This window comes from Onychomys torridus, chromosome 3, assembly GCF_903995425.1.
Source record: "Onychomys torridus chromosome 3, mOncTor1.1, whole genome shotgun sequence".
Classification (NCBI taxonomy): Eukaryota; Metazoa; Chordata; class Mammalia; order Rodentia; family Cricetidae; genus Onychomys; species Onychomys torridus.
The window spans coordinates 157608895-157632428 of NC_050445.1; the positions used below are offsets into that span (position 1 = coordinate 157608895).

A 23534-nucleotide genomic window follows, 5' to 3' on the forward strand; every position below is an offset into this window, starting at 1 on the left:
TGAAGATACTGACTGGAACATTGTCACGACTCTCACCGTTCCCTGTTCATTCAAAAGGCTAGGTGCCATGGTGGCCCTCTTCCTTGCAAGCAAACTCAATCCTGACTAAGCTGGAAAGTAACCTGCCTCTCTGAAAACGCTTCACACATTCTGGCTGGAGATGACTCCAACTTGAGCTGAACTCTGTCCTGTGATTTCTGAGCATGGTGTATATTGTAAACAAATGCATTTAACCTAGTTTTTAAAAAATGCTAACACCAAATGTGTTAGAAAGTACAATGACACATATGTGTTAAATTGCCATAATGCAACCCATTATTTCATATGCTAACTTAAATAGTTTAGAATTAGCTGACTGAAGACTGTATTTCCCTTCTCTGTATTTTCTGAGTTCTCTAAGAACGTTACATGCTCCCTCTTGATTTCACATGTCCGTACTTACATTATCACCCTCGCTTCTCAGCTTCCAGAAGGGATGAATGTAGAACCAGGACCCTTCATTCCCTGCAGCATCCAGTGACACACGCATAGCATTCTTCTCCAGTAAAGCGGGTAACCTCTTGTTGACAGTCAGATACTTGTTGCTTTTTATATGCAACAGCTGCAAGGGAAGACGTGTGTTAGAGCCTGTATCCATGGTCTCCTCAGGTAGTTATATTCACAAATCTGCATACCACAATACGTGACAGAAACTAAACATGGGAATTCTTTCAAGGCTCAGCCACCACCAACTCTCCAAGCTGCTTGTCTCCTCCTTACTTCCACCCCAAGTTCTGCTTCAAGGGTGATGGTGACTACATGAGTTAGATACACCAGGGCACACTAAAGACTTACCTTCATCCACTGAGAAATAACAGACTAAAACTAGGCTTTCCAAAAAGGACCTAGTGGGTCCCCCAAATCTCACCCACTTCCAATACTCATAAAGCCACACAAACAGAATCTGCTAAAGAAAACTAAAGCCTGAGGGAAGGTATACACCAACTCCACACCCTAAGCACCTCTACCCATAGACAGCACTAACTCCCTCTGTAGCTTCAGAGTCAGCAAGGATGCTGACCCCCACCCCACTTCTGAGTTGCATACAGGAGGACCAGCCCTTGCCTCTCCCATCTCTACAGATGCCGGGGATGTCTTCCCAAAACATAACCTTAATGGGTAGAACTACAAATACAAAATGAACTTCCCAGCTATTTTCAAAATCATTCAAAAGAGAATAGACATTTTAGTACCCATAAGATGAGGCAGAAGTTATTCCAAAGTAAAATGGCAAGCTTTTAATTAAAAGAAGAATCATCCTTTTGCACTACTCCAGGTCCCACCTGGTTATTGTACTGCTAAAAGCATGGGAACCCATGGGTCTGGAGATAGCTCAAGTAAGCAAGTGCTGCCTGCCTTATAAGCATGAGGGCCTGAGTTAAATCCCCCAAGTGGAGAAGTCAAAATAGAAAGCAGGGTGAAGAGGCACACACTTGTAATCCTAGCAGTGGGGAGGCACATCCCTGGGTTCCCTGGCAGCCACCCTAGCTGAATCCACAAGTCCAGGCCTGTGAGAGACCTAGTCTCCAAAAACAACATGGGGCAGCTCCTAAGAACAACACCTGAGATGAGGTTGACTCCAGGCTTCCACACACAGACACTCATGCACCTGCATACACATGCATACACACATGCATGCACGAGCACATACCCACACGCACATACATACACCCTCAAGCCTGAGTACGCAACTCCATGGTCTGTGTCAAAGTACAAAGTGCAGCCCTAACTAAAACAAGCATTTGTACTTAAAGTACTTGACAAGGACCTTAAATGAGTCACCAAAACTCAATGCAGAGACACTCTCTGGAAGACTACTTAGGGGCATGCAGTCCCACCATGCCTAAAGTCACTCCCTCCATCACTAGATGAGGTCACACATTCTCCTGTCCTGTGGGTAACAGCTTTGCCCTGCCCTTTGGCACACTGCCATTGGTCCATGACAAAAGATCAGGAGACATTATTCTTTAAAGCCACCTTATAAAGTGCCTCATTGTGGTGATTACTGTAAGGAACCTGTGCGGGCCACTGTTTACCATTTTGAACAGTGTCCTCTTTATGAACATGCAAGAGAAACACTTTCCTGGCCTCCCTTCTGGGAATATCTGTGCTTCTAGCCTCCAGATGAGTGCTATGCTATAGACCTCCACTACCAGGACTGCAACAAGATCCCTCCTGTGGCCAAGTAGTGGCAGCAATGCCCTGGGCTGGGATCAGCAGCAGCAATGCCCTGGGCTGGGGTCAGCAGCAGCAATGCCCTGGGCTGGGGTCAGCAGCAGCAATGCCCTGGGCTGGGGTCAGCAGCAGCAATGCTGTGGACTGGAGTTTACCAAGCTTTCTAAACAAGCTCACCCTTGACTTCATCTCGTCCAACCACCTATTATTTTTCCTTAGACCCAGTTGCCTCCTTCAGCAGCCGGGGCTTTATCTCCCAGAGTGCTGTATTTCTTGGAAAAGGTCTCACATTCTTTTCGGAACAAGGTGGGGCACTTACTAGCAAACGAACCAAAATAAAAAGCCTAAAAGATCTGAATGAAGCATGGGGAAGGAATGCAGCTGAGATAAACCAGCATTTGCACACTGACAATGGAGACTGGAAGCCACAGGAAGACAGCCGTTAAATGTACACTCTGAAAACTTTCCCTCCACCCGGGTAAAACAGACGTCTCCAACACTGAGCATCAGCCCTTCCATCTAAAGAACTGTGTCTTCTGGGCCTCACACACTCTCTTGCACAGTTTTGTCTGTGGTAACTTAGGCTCCTGCCTAGAGATCAGGTTTCTGTGTGCCCACATGGATGGCCTATGTCGGGGCTTGCAGGCCGTCACCATCAGGCCTGGCACACGACATATTCAATACATACATGGTATGATGGATGTTCACTGAATGCTTCATACTAATTATCATCCCCACCAGAGAACAAACATGGCACCACAAGTGTTTCATGCAACTTGGCATGGGGGTGATTTGACAGGCCACCCGTAAAATATTTCCCTCTTGGACGGCGAAATGGAGACTTACTTGTATAACATTGCTGTATTTCACGATTTCTCCCAAAAGTTTCCTGTTCTCTGATTCATTCTGTTTTTGTTCCAGCTCAGCAGCGTGCTGCAAGAGGGCAACCGAGCGTTCGGCGTGGAGCAGAGAGAGGAGAGGTGACTTACAAGGGTTCTTAGTAACAAGAACAAATCAGACTGGCTGTGTTATCTGGGGACCAGGAAGGGGTGGGGGTTGACACAGGGTTTCTCCATGTTGTCCTGAAACGCACTCTGTAGACTAAGCAGGACTTGGGCTCAGAGACCCACCTGCCTCTGCCTCCCAGGTGCTGTAATTAATTTAATTTAATTACAGGAGTTCGTCACCATGCCCAGCTTCCACTGTGGACTCGATTGTTATTCTCTAGTTACCCCATGTTCTGTTGGCTGTATTAGATCTTTGGACACAAGTCTCTGGGAGCGCTTTGTCCAGTTTCAGTAGGCTGTCTTTTCATTTATTGTCAAATTTAAGAATTCTTAATAAAATTGGGATAATATAATCACATGTGCTTGGTTTCATTCATACTTTTGTGTATGTTTTTTGTCATATACATTATCATTTATGTATGTAGATTTGTATATCTATTACCACACTTAGGATAAAGAGAGCATCCCTCCTGGGACTGGTCATATTCTCCTTATATTACAGCATCCATCTCCTCCTGCATACCCCACCAATGCCTGTTCATAACCTCTACTAACCTCAGGTCTGTTTTATATTTCTAAAATTTTGTTCCTTAAAGAATGTTGTATAAATGGAGCAATGGATGGATTTAATGCCCAGAAAGGAAGTTTTCTATTATTGAGGGCACATTTACACATTTACACTAGGCTCCCAGATCTCCCCACCCCACCCCAAGTGTGGCAACTTTGCAATCTATGCTGAATACAGCCAAACCTATCCTGGGCCATTTTCTGCAAATTTCAGTTAAGTGGAAAGCTCTGTAGAATTAGGAACTTTTCTACTACATGATGTGAAAGAGTCAGAAAAGCAGGTAAATTAATAAATCTCAAAATATAGCTTCCAACTCTGAGAGTACCTAGAATTTAAATGATACAAAACTCAGTACTATCAAATCCACGCTGTCAAACAAGAAATTTATTTTCTCCATAGTCTGTTAGGAAAAAAAAGTAAGTATCATATGGAGTAAAATACAATTAGATTGTGGCTTTTAATTCCTTTTCAGTTTGGTGAGCAGCTTAGAATTAGTCCTGTACACCTTAAAAAATGGCAGTGGGGGATGTGTTGCCTACATGCCAGGAAATAAGTAGGTATGCCCTACAACTAAAAACAACTTACTTCTGCATCAAGGCTCTATCTGAAATCTCTACACACTGGTGAAATCAGCGAGCCAGGCACCAAGCGCCTGCTTGTTATTATTGCTCTCAGGCCAGCATCAGAACAAGATAGCAGCCGCTTACCTGGAGCTTCTTCAACAGGGCAGCCTCCGTGTGGTTTCCTTGCTTCGCCTGCTTGGCTTTCCAATATTGCTTCTGGGCAGAGTATCGATTCATAGGACACACCTTGAAAAGGCAGTCTGAGAAACAAACAAAGCCATGTAACTAAGGCTTCGGGCACTTTCTGGACACCCTTTGTAAGCCTCATTTGGGATATTGGTATTTCTTAGCATCTGGGAGGTCATTCAAAGGTCATGTCACAGTCATCCCCTGAACAAGTCTTAATTCACTCTGTAACATCCTTTTCAAATATCTACTTAGATTTCATCAAAATAGATTCTTCTTCATCAGGGTTTTAGGAAACATTCTGGTTGTGTAATTCATGAGGAAGCCAATACAGTGGTGATATAAGGTAATTCTTATTTTAGTTGATGTTTGGATTTTTGAGACAGGGTCTCAGATAGCCCAGGCTGACCTCCATCTTACTAGGTAGACAAGGATGGCCTTGATTTCCTGACCCTCCTGTCTTACCTTGACAGTAGTAGGACAGCAGACACAAACCACCATGTGTTGTAGAATATTTAACTATGTAAAGATGGTGTGTTACATTTGTTTACACTGTGTGTGTTTAATTATGTAAAGATGTGTTGCTGTTTCACCTTGCCTGCCTAAGGCACCTGACTGGTCTAATAAAGAGCTGAACAGCCAATAGCTAGGCAAAAGCAGGAGAGGAGGGGCTGGTGGGCAGAGAGAAAAACAGGAGGAGAAATCTAGGCTCAAGAAGACCGAAAGAGAAAAGAAGAAAGAGAGAACAAGAAAGAGAGGGACACACCTGGGGCCAGCAAGACTCGAGAAGCAGTGGAGGTAAGGTACACCAAGGGAAAGAAAGGTCAAAAGCCACAGGCAAAACATAGATGATAAGATCTAATGCAAGGCCGAGCACTCATCACTAAGAATAAGTCTCCGTGTCATGACTCGGGAGCTGGTTGTTGGCACAAAAGAAAGCCTGGTACAACCACACTTGTCTTGGTGAGTTAGTTCCTAGTTGTCAGGAGGTATTTGATCTTAGAAAGTGGACAGAGTGAAGCTGGGTGTGGTCACCCACACCTGCATTCCCAACATGTAGGAGGTCAAAGCAGTTAGACGGTGAACTCAAGGCCAGACTGGGCTACTCTGCCTCAAAACAAAACAAACAAAAAAGATTCTTTAATCTGCCCTTTTATTGTGATTACTTACTCATGTTCAGTATATTTAATGCAAGAAATGGGTCATGACCAACTATAACTTAAATTCTGGGGATCCAACACCCTCTTCTGACTTTTTCAGGCACACACATACATAAAGGCCAAACGTTCATATAAGATAAAAAAAAATTCTGGCAGGCAGTGATGGCACATGCCTTCAATCCCAGCACTTGGGAGACACAGGCAGGCGGATCTCTGTGAGTTCCAGGACAGCCCCAGCCATGTAGTAAGACTGTTTCAAAAAAAAAAAAAAAAAAAAAGTAAATAAATAAACTAACTAAAACAAAAAAAAAATCCTTTAAAAAAGTTAATTTTTAAAATAAATATGTTACTATTTAGAGTCAGTCTCACTTTTCAAGTGTGTATCAAAGAACAAAATTCAGTAGAATCAAATTTCTGTTCAGCCACGTTCCCCATTCTAATGGTCTGTGGTGGTTGAGCAGGAATGGCCCCACAGGCTCATAGATTGGAACACTTGGTCATCAGGAAGTGGTACTACTCGATGGGGATAAGGAAGTGTGGCCTTGTTGGAGGAAGCATGTGGGGAGGCGGGGCTTTGGGGTTTCAAATGCTCAAGCCAGGCCCAGTGTCCCTCCCTCTGCTTGCCGCCTGTGGGTCCAGATGCAGAACTCTCAGCTACCATATCTGCCTGTGTGACACCGCGCTCCCCACGATGAGGACAATGAACTAAACCTCTGAAACTATAAAAGAGCCCCAATTAAAAGTTTTCTTTTATTTCTACACAGCAATAGAACACTGACTAAGACAACGGGTTTGACTAAAATTTTTAAGAAATTAAAAATAAGACAGGAGACATAATGATCTTATAATTATATGCATAGATTCTATTTTTGTTTGTTTGTTTGGACACTATGAAATCCAGAGAATAACTTGTGGAAGTTGGTTCTCTCCTTCTACCTTATAAGTTCCAGGAATCAAACACATGTCATCAGGCTTCACAGAGAGACCTTTACCCATGAAGTCATCTTGCCTGCTCCACAAATTCTATCAATTACCCCATTTTATATACAGAAAATTAACTAATAATTTCTAACTTTAAAAATTGCTGTAGTATAATACTCTTGCACACTGTAAAGATCTGTCACTCAAATTGGTTTAATAAAACACTGGTTGGCCAGGAGGCAGGCAGAAAGTATAGGCAGGGTGACCAGACTAGGAGAATTCTGGGAAGAGGAAGGGTGGGGCAGCAGTTGCCAGCCAGACACAGAGGAAGCAAGATGTGAAGGCAGAACTGAGAAAAGGTACCAAGCCACATGGCTAAACATAAATAAGAATTATGAGTTAGTTTAAATGTAAGAGCTAGTCAGTGGTAGGCCTGAGCTAATGGCCGAGCAGTTTTAATTAATATAAGCCTCTGTGTGTTTACTTGGGTCCAAGAGGCTGCAGGACTGGCGGGTGAGAGAGATTTGTCCTGACCATGGGCCAGGTGGGACACAGGAAAACTTCAGCAACAAAAAATACTGACATGAAGCTGAAGAGATGGGTCAGTGGTTAAAAGACCTCCTGCCATTCTAGAGAACCTGAGTTTGGGTCCAAGCACTCACATTGAACAACTCACAGCCACCTGTAACTCCAGTTCCAAGTGATCTGATACCCTTTTCTGGCTTTCACTGGCACTGGACTGGCACACGTGCATGTGATTGCACACACACACACACACACACACACACACACACACAAACACACACAAATACATCTAAATAAAAATAATTTTAAAACCCTGTCTCATAAACCAAACCTAAATAAATAAATTTTAAAAATACTAATATGAATAAATGTTTGTTCATTTAGTTTGTCGGTGCTGAGGATTAAACTCAGGGACTTGCACATGCTGGGCAAACACTAAGCTATAGGTCCACTAAGTTTTACTACTAAGATACAACCTAGCCCAAAAATGAATATGGGGCAGAAAACAGACACCTTCAAAATGCTAACCCAGCTTGAAGACCATCACAGCTGCAATGGGACTCAGAAGTACCTGGCACATGCTTGTGAAGACCAAAGGCTACAGGGGAGACATGTTGTCCTGGGCAGCCTATCCTACAAGGCTCAGAAATTATTTCCTATATATTTGCAATTACAAAGAGGGTTATACAAAGTCTTCGAAGCATAAATAATGAGGTTGTTCACAAACAACCATGAAAGAACATCTGTGAGTTAATGCTGTAGATTATTTTGACAAATATGAGGCCAGTAACAAAACTACATTGTCTTGGTGCAGCAAAAACACAAGTTGATGTTCATGCAGAACAGAGCCCTGTGATGGGATCCATGACCCATCCTCATCAACTCATTCTTGTAAAAGAAGAAGCAACAGGCCCCTCACTGTGGCACAGGTTCCTATCATAGTTCATCAGGTCTTTTGACACAGAAAAAAGTTTAAGAATACTTTGAGAATACCTCAATGCCACTCTTTGAAATGGCATCTTTGGGGAGCTAGGAAAATGTCTCTACAGACAGCATTGAGGCCCAAGTACGTGGCTGAATGGGTTAGGAAACACCAAACATCCAACCTTGCTTATTGTAATCCCCAACAGGAGTCCTGCCTGTGCCTTGGGTGTTATGACTCAGACCCCACCCTCAGGAAGCTCACTGTGGACTTGAAGTTTCCCATGGGGGCTCTAGAGAAGGTGCATGAAGACTGTTCCTTGGGAATCTCCCAAGAGTGACATCTCATTTTATGTCAGTAAATATGCATGAGAATTAGGACTACAAGACAGTTTGGACTGACATAACACAGGGTAAATACTTTCAGAGGAAAAGTTGTTATTGGAGTGGAGCTTATGTGTGACTGTCTTTTCTCTCACTGCCTCCTTTAGAGCAAGAGTGTTAAAAAATATACTAAACCTTGGGATGTTTTGTCCAATTATGAATTACTGCCTAACAAAAGCATTAGTAATGCCTGCCACACCTAATTCACAGGGGTGCTGAGATGGACAAAAAGATAATCGATGGAAATCTCTCTGTGAACTTTAAAGCCTGTCATAAATGTGAGGCAGTATGATTAATGTTGCCTTCTTCTCTCAGTCAAAGCCCCATGAAGATGCAGAGGTGACTAAACCCTCAGCAAGTGGCAAAATGCAGCAATTTTAGGTTCAACCTGAACACACCCTAAGAGTGTGCAATTAACAACATGTCCACCCTTTCGGTAGAAGACAACCTAGTGTGTACCTGTATAAAAATTCTTGAAGTCTCTGGAACACAGTAGCACCAAACAGAAAATACTTGCCACTGCTGCCTTGTAAGTTGAACATGCAGGTTCGGTCACAGTACCAGTGTGTGTGGCGCCTCAGACAGGCTGCCTTCTTTCTTCCTGTTTGCAGAATCTGGCTAGTTCAGACTCACCCAGACCTATCCAGACCTGTCCAACCCTGCTGTTAAAAGTGGCTCTCCGGAAAGCTGGGGTAACACACCCACAATCCAAACACCCAGGAGGCTGACATAGAGAACAGCTATGAGTTTAGGGCTAGCCTAAGCTACAGTGTGAGACCTTAATCTCAACAAAAACAAAACAAAACAAAACACCTAAAATTAGCTCCCCAAATTCCTGAAGCTGTTCATTCTCTCAGCTTAAAAGGGATTCTCCATTCAGAAATTAGCACAGAGCCACCTTTTAATTAGACAACAGCCTCCTCCTCCTCATTTCAAGGCTCAACACATTAAAGTTTAAAAAAAGACAAGTTTGCATCATAGAATAATCATGAAAAGCACACATAAAAGGAAGTGATTGGAGTTTAGTTCTTTTACAAGTTGAACCTTCTCCCAGGAGAATAATCTGCAGGAACATAGCAACTTAGGATGTCAGTTACCATGCAAGGCAGGATGGGTTAACCAGGCAACGTCAGAGGAACCACAGCTCAACATCTTTTCTAATCGCCTTGAAACAGCAGTTCTCAACTGGTGGGTTGCTACTCTTTGGGGAGTCAAATATCAGCTATCCTATATATCAGTTATATCACTGTTCATGACAGTAGCAAATTACAGCTATGAAGTAGCAGTGAAAATAATTTTATGACTGGGGTCACCACAACACAAGGAACTATATTAAAGGGTCACAGCATTAGAAAGGTTGTGAACTAAGGTTGAGCTTTGGAAGGAAATGAAGTTACCAGAGGCACTAGCGTAAGCCTCATTTCAAACATGTGGAGGAAAGACCTTTGAAATCCCTCTGAATGGTGTGTAGCAGAAACTCCACTGGATGACACCAAAGCCCAGAAACACACACACACACACACACACACACACACACACACACACACACACACACCTACACACACCTACACACACACACACACACACACACACACACACACACACACACACACACACTTGAAGCCCTGTAAATCCAGCAGGAAACCAACCAACACCTCTACTTCCTGTAGCCACCTACTCAAGTTTGAAGTGTTTTGCTTTATACCCCTAAAATATTTGCCCCTGAGGCTGGTTCTGTTCCCCAGAAACCACCTTCTGCACTCTAGTCAAGACCAGTGTATAAATTTCAGTGTGTCTTGCCAAGGGTAAAGCAAAGACATGCTTTCCCAAGTCTCCTTCTTAAAGATGTCTTAAGACTTAAATGAAATAGAGCATATTAAAGTATCAGCAAGTCTGTCTTTCAACAAGTCGGACATCTACCTAATGCTCTACTGTGTTGCCTTGTAGAATGACCTCATGCTGACTAGGGAACGTTGCTGCCAGAGACTTCACTTCCTGTATGGGGAGGAAGGTGTGAAAGGCAAGGTTCTGGAATGTTCTCCTCCTTTTTAGAAGGAGATGCAGCAGAGTGCAGTGGTCTTTCCCATGACAAATGAAGTAGTTAGAGCATTTCCTCAGGAAGGAGACAGGAAGGCAAGAGGCCAGTCCACAGCAGCAACTCATCTCAGACCTGGTCGTGGGAATGGTCTGCAACAGAGCTGTAACCCTGCTTTTACCTCAGTCTAAGAGACTCATTTGAAATGCACTGTCTGCATCAAACTCTCAATGTTGAGAGGTTATCAGAGAGAGTATGTTCAAGCATGGAAATATCAAACCAAACCTTTTCATTGGCCCTGTCTAGAGAGGCTGCAAAGGCCAGGACGAAAGGACAGCCTGCATTAAGAAACACTAAAGTCCATCACAACCCTTATGGGGCTAGCACCCAAGAAAACAGCACTCTTCTTCCTCCAGCCGAGAGCCAGCTATGTTACCATGGAGGGAGAGGAGCAGTCCTCATAGCTCAGGGCTGTGCAACACTAAAGTGTAAAGCCTCAAAGCGGACTCAGATAAAATCCAACCTTCTGTTCTCTGAGATAAAGGAGCAAAAACTCAGAGCTTGATTTGTCAAGGTTCTTCCTGATAAGACTCGCTAGATTAGAGTATATTGCACATAGGGACAAGTTCAACCACATACAGGACGTTTGAGTGCCCTGGGAAATGACTGCTTGTGTTAGGCACCTTTCCGTTACTTTGACAGAATACCTGAGATAATCAAGTTAATGATAAGTGCAAGTCCTGCTGCCTTCGGATCTGTGGTGCCACAGCAAATCATGGTGGGAATGTGTAGTGGAGGGAACCACTTAACCTTGTAGAAAGCAAGCAAAGAGAAGGGCAGGAAGGCATTGGAGAGCAACAACTGCCCTTCCATGGTAGACCAAGTCCCTATCTTCCTTCTAGGCACAGCATAGAGACTTCCCAACTTCACAATAGAGCCACAGACTGGGGACAGAGCCTTCTATATACAGGTCTTGGAGGCAGTCAAGACCCAAACTATAGCACTGACCTTGACAGTAAAGACATTCCTGTTGCATTTGTTCCCTTGATACAGTAGACTATCAGCAAACACTGTAAACAGTAAAGAGTATTATGTATTGGCCACAAAAGCCGTTTCCTCTTCACTCTCAAGAGTTAGTCAGGGTTGCAGAAATGAAAACAGTTCTTAGATCCATAGAATGGCTAAAGTTGATCTGGAATTTGAACCAGGAGCCTCCAAGCCCGATTTAATATGCAAGTATGAGTCAATGCAATTACTCACATGGTTTTTCATGTTGAATCAAATTGTCTCATGTTAAATGTTCTTAATTCTACCTGTGCATCTTGAGGTCATTCAGAACCAGTTGAAACTGGCTCCCACCACAAACCTGGTGTCCCCAAATAGAATCCTTCTGAGTTCTGCCCTTCAACATGAACTTCATCATCACAGCGAGATCCAGGTCTCTTGTGACCACAATAGATGTGATTGTTCAATTAGCAGCAAAGTCTTAATGTGACCAGCAAGTACAAACAGTGGAAAACTACTGGCCAGACAGTAAGAATGGCTCCCTTCTCACCCATCCTACTGAAGCCACGTGACACAGCTTGCAGACAAATACTAGATATATTCACATTCATACACATGTGTGCAATAGCTATGATACATGCAAAGAAACTGATGAATGATGTTTTTAGTGGAATTTTGTTAATGTGTATGTACTAAAATAAGTGCAAACTCGTCAATGAGAATTTTACAAAATCTTATTCTTCTTGAGATTAATTTCCTGTTCAAATGTTAATGAGTAAATACTCAGAAACAAAGCCTCATTTGGATCAGAAGAGAAACAGAATCTAAACACATTATGGATAATTTACACTCTGGTTAAGGTTTGGATTCCAACACCCAATAGACCACTTCAGTGGATAAGCAGCACTTGCTATCAGAAAAAAAAAATGAATAATTTTTTTCAATTAGTTTTCCCACTCTAGATATGTCATGTTCACACTGATGATTAAAAAAAAAAATGTGTAATGGATGAATTGATTTCAAGAACCAAATGCAAGTCTCTAAATTCCATTAAACAAATACAGGCACCAGATGAGAAGAAAGGAAATTGAATGCATACACATACATCCATACATGATACTCACACAAATTTATGTGTGCATGTGTATCTTCTTTGGCAAAAATCAGAGTATTTACTTCTATGATACCAACCTACCCACACACATCAGGGGATGTATACATATGTATATATGTATGTATGTATATATGTATGTATGTATGTATGTATACATGCATGGATATTAGTTTACCTCAAAGGGCTTATTATTGCTTTCTGGCTGTATGAAGATTGAACCCCAGGCCTTGCAAATGCTAGGCAAATGCCTGACTAGTGAGCTCCAGCCCCAGGAAGCACTAGTTTTATAAAGCTAGAAAACAGAACACTTTAGTAATTAATCCTAAAGTTTCAAAACTAGTTTTATGCTTAACCCTCGGCCACCTCTTTCCAAAGCCATTTTTATAATTTTATAGAGAATCATTGTATTTAATCCTATTAAAACTTTAAAATTTAGATCTTTGTATCATGACTAGAGTTAAAACACAAAAGATGGTGTAACTTTTCCTGGCTTTAATTACTAGAGATGATGAAATCTCCTACAAGGACGCCACCCCAAATACCACGCTAGAGAACCAAGCACCTATAAGCAGTATGGCCAAGGGAAATGTGTGACCCGGATCTCTGCCCAGGAAGGAATAGTTTTTAGGTGAAAAATTCAATAACTGGTATGCATAAATCAATATTATGGAGGCAGACTCCCTCCCATGCAAATTCTTAGCATGGTAATATAATAGCTTCTGATCCTAATCTTTAATTTAAAAAGCCCATCACAGAAGATTTTGTGCCAAGTAATAGTTATGTGACAGAGGCAGGGAGACTGTAGAGCTGTGCAGTATTCATCTCCCCAGAGCTCAAGTCACTGCTCTTCTCCTCTGGGAGCCCCTCCCCCAATCAGAGTGCTATGCTGGCTCCCTTGGGGAGCAAAATCTCAGGCATAAGAATGAGATGATCCTAGAATCCCACTCAATGGCCACCACCGCAGAGTCTTAGCTTTCCACTCATTAAAACTGTCCAGGAGCATCTGCACATGGGCCAGGACCATGGGAAACCACCTCACAGCAACATCAGAAGCTGTGTAAACCAGGTATGAGAGCAATCTGTTCGCTTATGAAAGCAATCTGTTTGCTCCTAACTGGCCCCTTTGAATGGGAGAGAAAACATCTGAGTGGACCAGGAGCAGAAAGGCTAGGGGAAGGGGAGGGGGCAGCACTTACTCGTTTGAGAAATGCATTTATGCACTGTGACATGTACACACATGTGTGGACTGGGTTACAATACAAAATTAATTTACTTCTGAAACTTGCAATAAAGTGTTCAGTGGGACCAGAGAGATGACTCAGTGGTTGAGTGATGGCTGCTCTTGCAGAGGACCTAGGTTCAGTTCCCAGCACTCACATAACAGCTCACAACTGTCTGTAACTCCAGTTCTACAAGACCTGATGCCCTCTTCTGACTTCTGTGGGCTCTGTACACATACATACATGCAGACACTCATATGCATAAAGACAAAAACAAATAAACCTTTAGAATGTCTCCTCCTCCCCCTCATTCTTCCGTCCTTTCTTACAGCAGTGTCCATCACCTTCATCCATCGGCATGTCTGCATAGGAACCTGCATTTAGTCCCTACCACCTATAATGTCAGACAGATGGAACCTTTTTGCAAAGGGAATATTCCATGGCTTCCTGAGGTGCAATTATCACACAGCCGTCCTTGCTCTTCCATGACATTTTAGAGACTAACAGCGGAACCAGTTGAGAATCTCTGCTCTTGTTTTAGCTCCGAAGGCTGACACCCAGGAGGTGAAGAGGGTTGGGACTAAGGATCCCAGGGAGGCCCCTTTAGGCCACCCATGATGAGAGAGGAATATGCAGAATAGTTGCTTATCAAGTTTTCTGATACACAAAAATCTAGACTTTTAAGTAATATCACCAACACAGTCAAACTTTACACAAACATAAAAACCACAGTCAGAAAAAACGCAAGCACTCAAGTACATCACAGAGGGTGGATACATGGTTAAACATGGCTTACCTAGGGTCTTAGTATTAATTAGGGTCCTCTTGTGGGAAGCTTGGCCAGGCCCACAGGTGGTGAGACTTTCAAGGGGTGAGGTTTAGTGGGAGGCAATTAGGTAATTGGGAATGCTTCCTCAAAAGGAAATTAAGGTAGTTCTTGTGGAACCATGTTCGGTTCTTGGGGATGCTTGTTACAAAAGAACGAGATGCATCTCCCCCCCCCCCTACACTTCCTGTCTCACTCTGTTCTCTCATGACCATGACATAATGTAGCAAAGGGAGTCCTTAGCACAACCAAGCATATGTTAGTGCCATGCCTTAGACCTCAGACAGTGGAAGCTAAATAGGCCCCTTTTCTTTCTAAGTTTGCAGCCTGAGGTGTTTTGTCAAAACAACAGAAAGCTGATATAGTAATCATACATCCCTGTATATCCAAGACCTCACTGACTGAAGCTTAAGAAATGATTGATATATTCCAGCTGCCCACACCTGATGGTAAATCATGCTCCTGTTCCTTCTCAAGAGACTTAGTTTGAAGTATGTGTATACGATCACCCCACTAATTCACGGACACAGTACTGTAGTTGCTGATAAGCTGAGGCCATTATTTGGGGCTAGCTGATGAATGAATGGGAGTTCACACAAGGGCAAGGGAACCATTGTAGGAGCCACATTTTAAGTGACTTCCTAACAAAGGAGCTTGTACCTCAGGCATCAGAGCACAAGCACAAGAGCCATGGTAGCTGAAGAACTTCAGTAAAAACTGGAAAATGGTGCATGATAGAAAGTGGAAAGGTACATAAACACATTTCACAGAAGTGGACAGCTACCAAAGCAAGGCAGGGAGGGATTTATTTCCCTATATTGATCGATCCAGGATCAAAGCAAAACTTGGTTCAGTGTAAGGGAAACTTGCCAACAACTGGGAAAGGGGCAGAAACTGAATCACTCACAAGCAGGTAAACCTTTATTTCTCCTGCTGAGACAAGGAGTGGGCAGAAAGGATCCTGTATCAGGAAGCGTCTAAATACTTCAACCTGGTTTTCAGAGGGTTGACATGAAGAGGACAGAGTTCACTCTAGCAGCTTGAGTCCAGGCCACTCTCCTGCCACCACTGTGTCCACTGAACCATAGTTTGCTTTGACTTGTCTGGAACCAAGAAGTGCCAGCCCTGGACCCTCTCCATTTTCTGTCACTGAGGATGTGTTGGGAAGAGGCTAAAATGCTCACAGTTCGGGCAATGTCAATACCTATTATTATTAGTGCAACTTCCTTGCAGATGAGCAAATACAGTTGTGTTTGTGTCCAGGGGTTTCTAAAGCAGGATGTTGTGAGACTTCGCACCACATACACAAAATAAGGAAAGCCAAGAAGCATTTTAAAAGATTCTTAAACATGTTTAAAAGATGTTTAAACATTCAGAAAAGACAGAGAGATAGTTCAGTGATTAAAAGCATTTGCTGCTCTTCCAGAGGACCCAAGTTCAGTCCCCAGTACCTACATTAGGTGGCTCACAGCCATCGGTAACATCAGCTCCATGGCATCTAATGCCTCTGGCCTCCAATGGTGCCTGCACTCACATGCACATCCCCACATGCAGACACACACATACACACACACACACACACACACACACACACACACACACCTATAAATAATTAAAAATAATAAAAACAAATATCAAAGAAGAAGAAGAAGAAGAAGAAGAAGAAGAAGAAGAAGCAGCAGCAGCTGCTGCTCAGGGATGGCCAGATGGCTTGTCAGGTAAAGGCACTTGCCTCCAGGTCTAATGACCTGGGTTAGCTCCCTGAGCCCACTTGGCAAAAGAAGGGAGAACCAACTCTGACCTTCACACACATGCTGTGGTGTATATACACCCTTTCAATACATACACACCACACACACAAACACACACACACACACACACACACACACACACACACACACACGTAGATAAATGTAATAAGAAATTTTGCAATATCAATACCCCTGGTCATTAGGGCGTGTGACTGAAACCCCAGCAAAATAGCTGAAATTAAAACGAATGAATGACAGCTTCGGAAGACAGAGGGAATGGGCGAGACTGGCCCTCCCCCACACCCAGCAGCTTCTACAGCTACTAGACGCTGGGTGCCGAGCCCAGTCAAAAGCTTTGCATAGATTCTTGAATCCATGGAAATTGTTTAGCAGATATCGGTGCTGCTCTCATTTTACAGATCAGGAAGCCCTGTTTACAGATTAGGGACTGCCACAGTGAGGAAGTGATAGAGCTAAGGTCCTGACCCAGACCAGCACCTCACCCACTCTGTCCTTGTGTGCTAAGGATGTAGAATGCAGCCAGATGTTTTGTGTGTGGGAGGGAGCTGAGCACAAGAACGGACCCCAAAGGACCCCGGGACTCTGCATGCTGGAGAGTGGCTGTGGTGGTCTCTGCTCCACTGCATCCACCAGCACTTCCTGAAGTAAACACTTGAGATGAGTGAATAGTAAATAAATTACTGTCTAATTTTAAAAAAAAATTTTAATGGCCATATTCGTACCTGGCCCTTGGGTGCCTGCTCTCTATGGATCAGCGGCTTCTCATAAATGCTGTTAAGATAGAAGCCACGCTTGAAAGCCGTAGGCTTTCTCCTGGTTGTTTTGTTTATGGTTGCCTGGTAAGCAGGCTGGGAACACTGGGGCAGCTGCCTGATGCCTCACAGGATCTAGAGACTTCCCTGTCCAGGGTAGCTTTCCAAAGTATTTGATGATTGGCTGATAAGACACTCCCTGGGTACAGCAGGTAAATCTGGCTAAGCTTCCTGAGATAAATTTTCCTAAACACAGCATGAAATAAAATTGAAGTTGGAGCCACCGTTTAGCTTTAATTTGGGGGGAGAACAGCCTGGAACACCTGTGTTCTTGGTTCCTTTCTCTGACTAAGACAAACACCATGACCAAAAGCAGCTTAGGGGGGAAAGGGTTTGTGTTAGCTCACAGGTTACACTTGAGATGTCAGGAAAGGAACTCAAGCAGGGCCTTGAAGCAGAAACCATGAAGAATATGCTTAGCTGGCTTCCTTATAGAACCCAGGACCACCTGTGCAGGCAATAGTGCCACCCACAATGCACTGGGTCCTCTTACATCAATTAACAACCAGGGTTGTCCTGCAGACATGCCGCAGGCCAACCTGATCTGGATTGAGATTCCTTTCCACGTGACTCTAGTGTGTTGAACTGACAGTTTAAACTGGCTCTAGAGGGTTTCATTAGTAAATTGTTAAAAAATCATTGTTGGTACAAGGGCACTAGTAACATGGTGCACATTCAGAGGTCAGAGGACAATTCTGTGGAGTCAGTTCTCGCTTCCACCTTTACACTATTCCAGGGTTTGAACTCAGGTCAGCAGACGTAACAGCAAGGGCTTTTACCCACTGAGCTATCTTGCCTGCCTCAAATTACTTTAAGTATCATATGAAACAAAATCAGCCAAGTTCAGAAAGGCAAATATGAGTTTTCCTTACTTGTGGATCCTGGATTTTACATAGAATCATAATACGAGGTATGTAGACGTGACATGCAAACAGAAGGCAGACAGGAAGGAATCTAAAACTGTCACTGTGAAACTCACTACCCACAGAGAATATGCACCAGTAAACACACATGAATACGTAACACACTGGGCTTTATTTAATTACCGGTGTTGTTTGTTCTATGTGTGTTCCTTTCCCAGGGACTCTGCCTTTGAGCACCATGCAATATTCATTTAGTAGAAAGTGTAAGTTCTCAGGGAGCCAAGGAGCAATGTCATTCAGCACCTCAGGAGCTGAGGCAGGATCTTCAAGAGTCCAAGGCTAAACTGGACTAGAGAGTGAGACCTTGTTTCAAAACCTTAATACAGAGTGAATTCAAGGCCAACCTGAGCAGTTTAGCATGGCCGTCTCAAACTTAAAAATGGAAGTAAATAGGAAAAGGGCTGGGGATGTGGTGTGAGGGCAGAGCAACTGCCTCACATGCGTGCAATCTGTACTCCCCCAAAAAAGTGGTTTTTTAAAAATGTGCTAGTGTGGCAAGCTACAGGCCAAGCGAGAGGCACACTTCTCACTGCGCTCGCACCCGAGTGAAGAGAAGCTGTGCACTGCTCATGCACATTCCCTTCACACCAGCCGCAAAGACAGGAAGGCAAAGTGTGCTCTGTCCTCACTGAGATACTATGTGTTGTGAAAAGATGAGGCTCTGGTTCATACTACAGTGAATGAGCCTTGGGAACAGGGTTTAAGTCAGTGGTTCTCAACCTTCCTGACACTGGGACCCTTTGATACAGTTCCTCGTGTTGTGGTGACCCCAACCATGACATTATTTTCATTGCTACTTCATAACTGTAATTTTGCTACTGTTATTAACTGTAATATAAATATTTTTGGAGATAGAGGTTTTTCAAAGGAGTTATGGCCCACGGAGTAAGCACTGCTGATTTAAGTGAAAGACTCCTGTCTCAAAGGCCACATGTACAGCACTCCGGAGGCAGAGCCAGGTGGATCTCTGTGAGTTCAAGGCATGGTGACACTCACCTTTAATCCCAGAAATCCAGCCTTTAGTCCCAGGAAGTGACGGCAGAAAGTAGAAAGATATATAAGGTGTGAAGACCAGAAACAAGCAGCGTTTGGCTGTTAAGCTTTTAGGCTTTTGAGCAGCAGTTCAGCTAAGATTCATTTGAATGAGGACTCAGAAGCTTGCAGTCTGAGGAAACAGGATCAGTTGAGGAACTGGTGAGGTGAGGAAGCTGTGGCTTCTGCTTCTCTGATCTTCCAGCGTTCACCCCAATAACTGGCCTCAGGTTTGTTCTTATTAATAAGACCTGTTAAGATTCCTGCTACAATCACAAATATATTGTTAAAAGTTAAGCCATCTGGGCCAATGAGATGGCTCAGTGGGTAACAAGCTTGTCACCATGCCTGACAATCTGAGTTTGATCTCTCAGACCATGTAGTAGTAGAAGGAGTGATCTCCTGAAAATTGTCCTCTGATTTCCACACAAGTGCTGTGGCATGCATCACACACACACACACACACACACACACACACACACACACACACACACACAGAGTTTAACTTTAAGTCATGCCAACAGCAGTAGGTGGAACGTTTTTCCCATAAGATGGCTTTGCAATAGAGAGACAGGCAGGAGCAGTGTACTGCTCTCCAAGTCTCGGAGGCCTATCCTGCCCAGTGGTTAGCCCAGCTTTGCCTGCACTAGCAGGCTCATCCATGTCATCGAGAATGAGAAACTGCAGGCTGCTGTGCTAGGCTGCTGCATGAAAGCACTGGAGCTCTGGCATGTCTCTCCCTTTATCCCTGAGCAAACACAGGCAGAAATCAGGTGTACCTCCAGGAGCAGAAGCCACTCAGCTGACAGTTGGAGCCCTAATGGATAGCAGTCACGTTCCCCTTCTGTGTGACTGAATCCAGACAGAAGACCAAAGCCGCCCCACCTTGGACAAGAAAGGCATAAATCCTAAGGCTGATAATTCAGTAAAAGCTATAGAATTCATTTCCTACAAATTTCCTGCAAATCCAACAGTCAGCTAGTTAGGAAAACTGCTAGCAACAGAGCTGACTTCCATTGTTTGAAGAAGGGCTCTTCAGCGCCAACTGGAAGCGTGAATTCCTCAATTGCAGAATTCTATAGAAGAACCAAACCAGAAAAAAGCAAAATTTAAGAATATTTCACTTGGGGGTCTGGGAAGATGACTCAGTGAGTGGGAGCACTGATGTGCAATCGTGAAGACCTGAGTTCAAACCCCACCCCCACATACAAAGCTGGTCATGGCTGCACAGTGAGCTTCCAGTCAGGGAGAGATCTTGTCTCAAGGAAATAATGAGGAAAAGCACCCAATATCCAGCTCTGGTCTTCACATGTGCACATACCTGTACACTCATGTACACACAAGACTATGTCATTTGAGAAAGAGAAAGGGGGCAAAAGACTGTTTCCCAGGAATACAACTAACACAGTGTCCACAGCTTTCCAGAGTTCCTCACTCATAACCCAAATTTGAATCCAATTACTAGACACAAGGACTGAAAATGTCCACAACTGCCATTTTCATTAAAATTTCACTCCAGCTGGTCATGATGACACACGCCTGTGATTCCAGCACTTGGGAAGCTGAGGTAAGAAGATGGTCATGAGTTTGAATCCAGCCTGCACTACATAGTGAGTTCAAAGTTGGTCTGAGATACAGAGTGAGATGCTGTCTCAAGAAAGTTGGGAGAGAGACACAGAGACAAAGAATGAAAAAGAATTTAATTCACAAACCTAGTTTATACTCTTCTAGGAGGCTTCCCTGACTACATGACCACACAGGAATTCCCTTCTCAGTTCCCTGTCATACACACTACTCATCTACAAATATCAACTGTTATGTTGGTCTTTAGTTTCCATAGTGACTCTTAACTCCTAACTGGATCACGTGCACCCCAAATTCATGAACTGCACATTAAATTTCTGATTAACCTCACAGAACCTAAGAAGGGGACTCCAAGAGAGTAAAAAGCTCAAAATGCAATCAATGTTCTCACAGCGCGTGCGCACGCGCGCACACACACACACACACACACACACACACACACACACACACACTACATGCATACACACTGCACATACATACTGTGAACACGCACATGCAAACACACTGTGTACATGCATACCACCACACACCATGTGCACACATACACATTATGCACACACACAAACACAGTGTGTGCATGCATAAACTGTGTGCATTCATATACATTGTACACATACATACTTGTACACATACATCACACACACACACACACACACACACACACACAGTGCACCTATGCAGGGGATGCTCTGCCATGGCTCCAAGAGCTGTTTCTCTGAAGCCTGCTTGCACTGTACATGTAAATGCAACAGTCTGGAGAATGAGCGCATTCTCTCCCCGGGGCCCACTTTCAGAGAGCAGCAGTGTTCTCTTCAGGGCTCAGGAAGCCCCTGTGCCTGTGACAGGAAATGAGCAGGGACCACCCTGAGAATCTACCTCCCGAAAGCTGGAAACTGCTTCCTGCATTGCTCTGGGTCCTGGCAGAGCTGGTGCCTCTGTGGAACAGTCCTGATGACTCCTGAGGGTCCTTGTCTGTGGGCGGTATCACCCAGCCAGTTGTCCTGTCCCTGGCTTGCCAAGAGCATCACAGACTCGGTTTGGAAGACACCACACTTGGTCACTAAACACACTGGGGTCATTCACAACTAATTTATGTTCCTCAATCAAAGGCACATAAATAAGAGAAAGGGGGTGTCTATGTGATGACCCAAAACAATGTTGCAAAATTATGCATTGCTGCATAAATCTGCCTTCTCTCCAAAGAGCTCAAATCTGCATGTGTGTGTGCCTGTGTGTGAGTGTGTGTGTGTGTGTGTGTGTGTGTGTGTGTGTGTGTGTGTGTGTTGAAGAGCATGATTTTTTTTAGCTTCTTAAATGAATTTGGCTCTCATTCTCTGAGTGGTTACATGAAAATGACTATCATCATAAGTAAAAGAAGCCTCCAGATTCTTTCAAACTCACAGAAACATGCCTTGTTAAATATTCAGGTAAATCAAAACAGCAATTGGCAGTTAGGGCCAAACTGTCTGAGGAACAATCTTAAGCACCAAACAATGACATATTGTTTTATCCGAGGCTCTCGAATATACACAAAAGCAGGCATTTAAAATTACAAAGAAAAATAATTCATTAAATTTTCCTGCTTGCTCCCTTCCCCACAGTTCTTATTACTCTTCTCTTCTCCTCTACCTCTCAATTCCCCCCTCTTCTCGATCCTCCCTCTTCCCCTCCCCCCTTTTTTCTCCCTCCTCCCTCCTCCTCTCCCTCTCCTTGCTACCAGCCCAGAGCTCTGCATGTGCCCTAAGCACTCAAGGCTTTGCTCTCCATCTACAGTGTGACCTACTGTGACAGTGACCTCTGATGTTCTTGGTTCCTTACTGGAGAGACTATCCATTCCCCAAAGTAGTTAATCCATTCCATCCAGGTCTCAATGTCAAAGAACCACATAATCTATCACATTCCTTGACTGTAGAAACATTAGTAACTTGATACACTCAACCCTAACCATCTTTGCATCCTCTCTTATTCACAGTGTGCATGCAAGTGCTAGAAATTCTATTTAAGTTCCAGGAAGTGCCTTGTTTTTATCTTCAGACTCCGTTCTCCATTTGCTGTCACAGGAAGCTGATGGCTCAGAGGACAACTCATCTCCACCTCTCACATCACCCCTTCCAATCTAGCTCCAATGCCCCCACATACGTACATACAATAACAAATATGTTTAGGAAAATATCAAAAGAATTGATGTTCTGTTTTCAATTACAGCCTGTATCTCCTATGACTTCATAAAGAAAAGAGTAATTTTAAATTATCTGCCTCAGGATGATGTCATGATTCATGAGTCACGTGGAGTTCCCCAGCATTGTCACAGGACCTTTATGCCTGCTGTTCAGTATTGACTTGGTATACCATGGGATGAAAAAAATGGAGAAAAACAGAGAAAACTCACAACATGAGGAACAATAATCTTAAGTAAGCCATCAAGAGAACAAGAAATGATTTCTCCTCTCTCTCTCTCTCTCTCTCTCTCTCTCTCTCTCTCTCTCTCTCTCATTCCCAAACTGTGGGTTGCAACCCCTTTGGCAAACTTCTATCTCCAAAGAAAATATTTACACTACAATTCATAACAGTAGCAAAATTACAGTTATGAATTAGTAATGAAAATCATTTTATGGTTGGGGGTCACCACAACATGAGGAACTGTATTAAAGGGTTACAGCATCAGGAAGGTTGAGAACCACTGCTTTACAGCCTTGTATAGAGCAAGACCTGTCTCTAACTACTGCTGTGTTGTGTGGCAGCAGAACCCAAATCAAGAGAAG

At 43.6% G+C, this 23534-nt stretch overlaps 1 protein-coding gene across 1 annotated transcript in view; it reads right to left on the reverse strand.

The window, feature by feature from the left end:
- Positions 1 to 23534, reverse strand: part of Itpr2 (inositol 1,4,5-trisphosphate receptor type 2) — a 387210-nt gene that overhangs the window by 336291 nt on the left and 27385 nt on the right. The window contains exons 3-5 of the mRNA XM_036181996.1: positions 4497 to 4612; positions 3061 to 3147; positions 443 to 601 (exon numbers count right to left, since the gene is read on the reverse strand). Of these exons, the coding sequence (XP_036037889.1) occupies positions 443 to 601; positions 3061 to 3147; positions 4497 to 4612 (362 nt within the window). The remainder of the gene's footprint in view (positions 1 to 442; positions 602 to 3060; positions 3148 to 4496; positions 4613 to 23534) is intronic.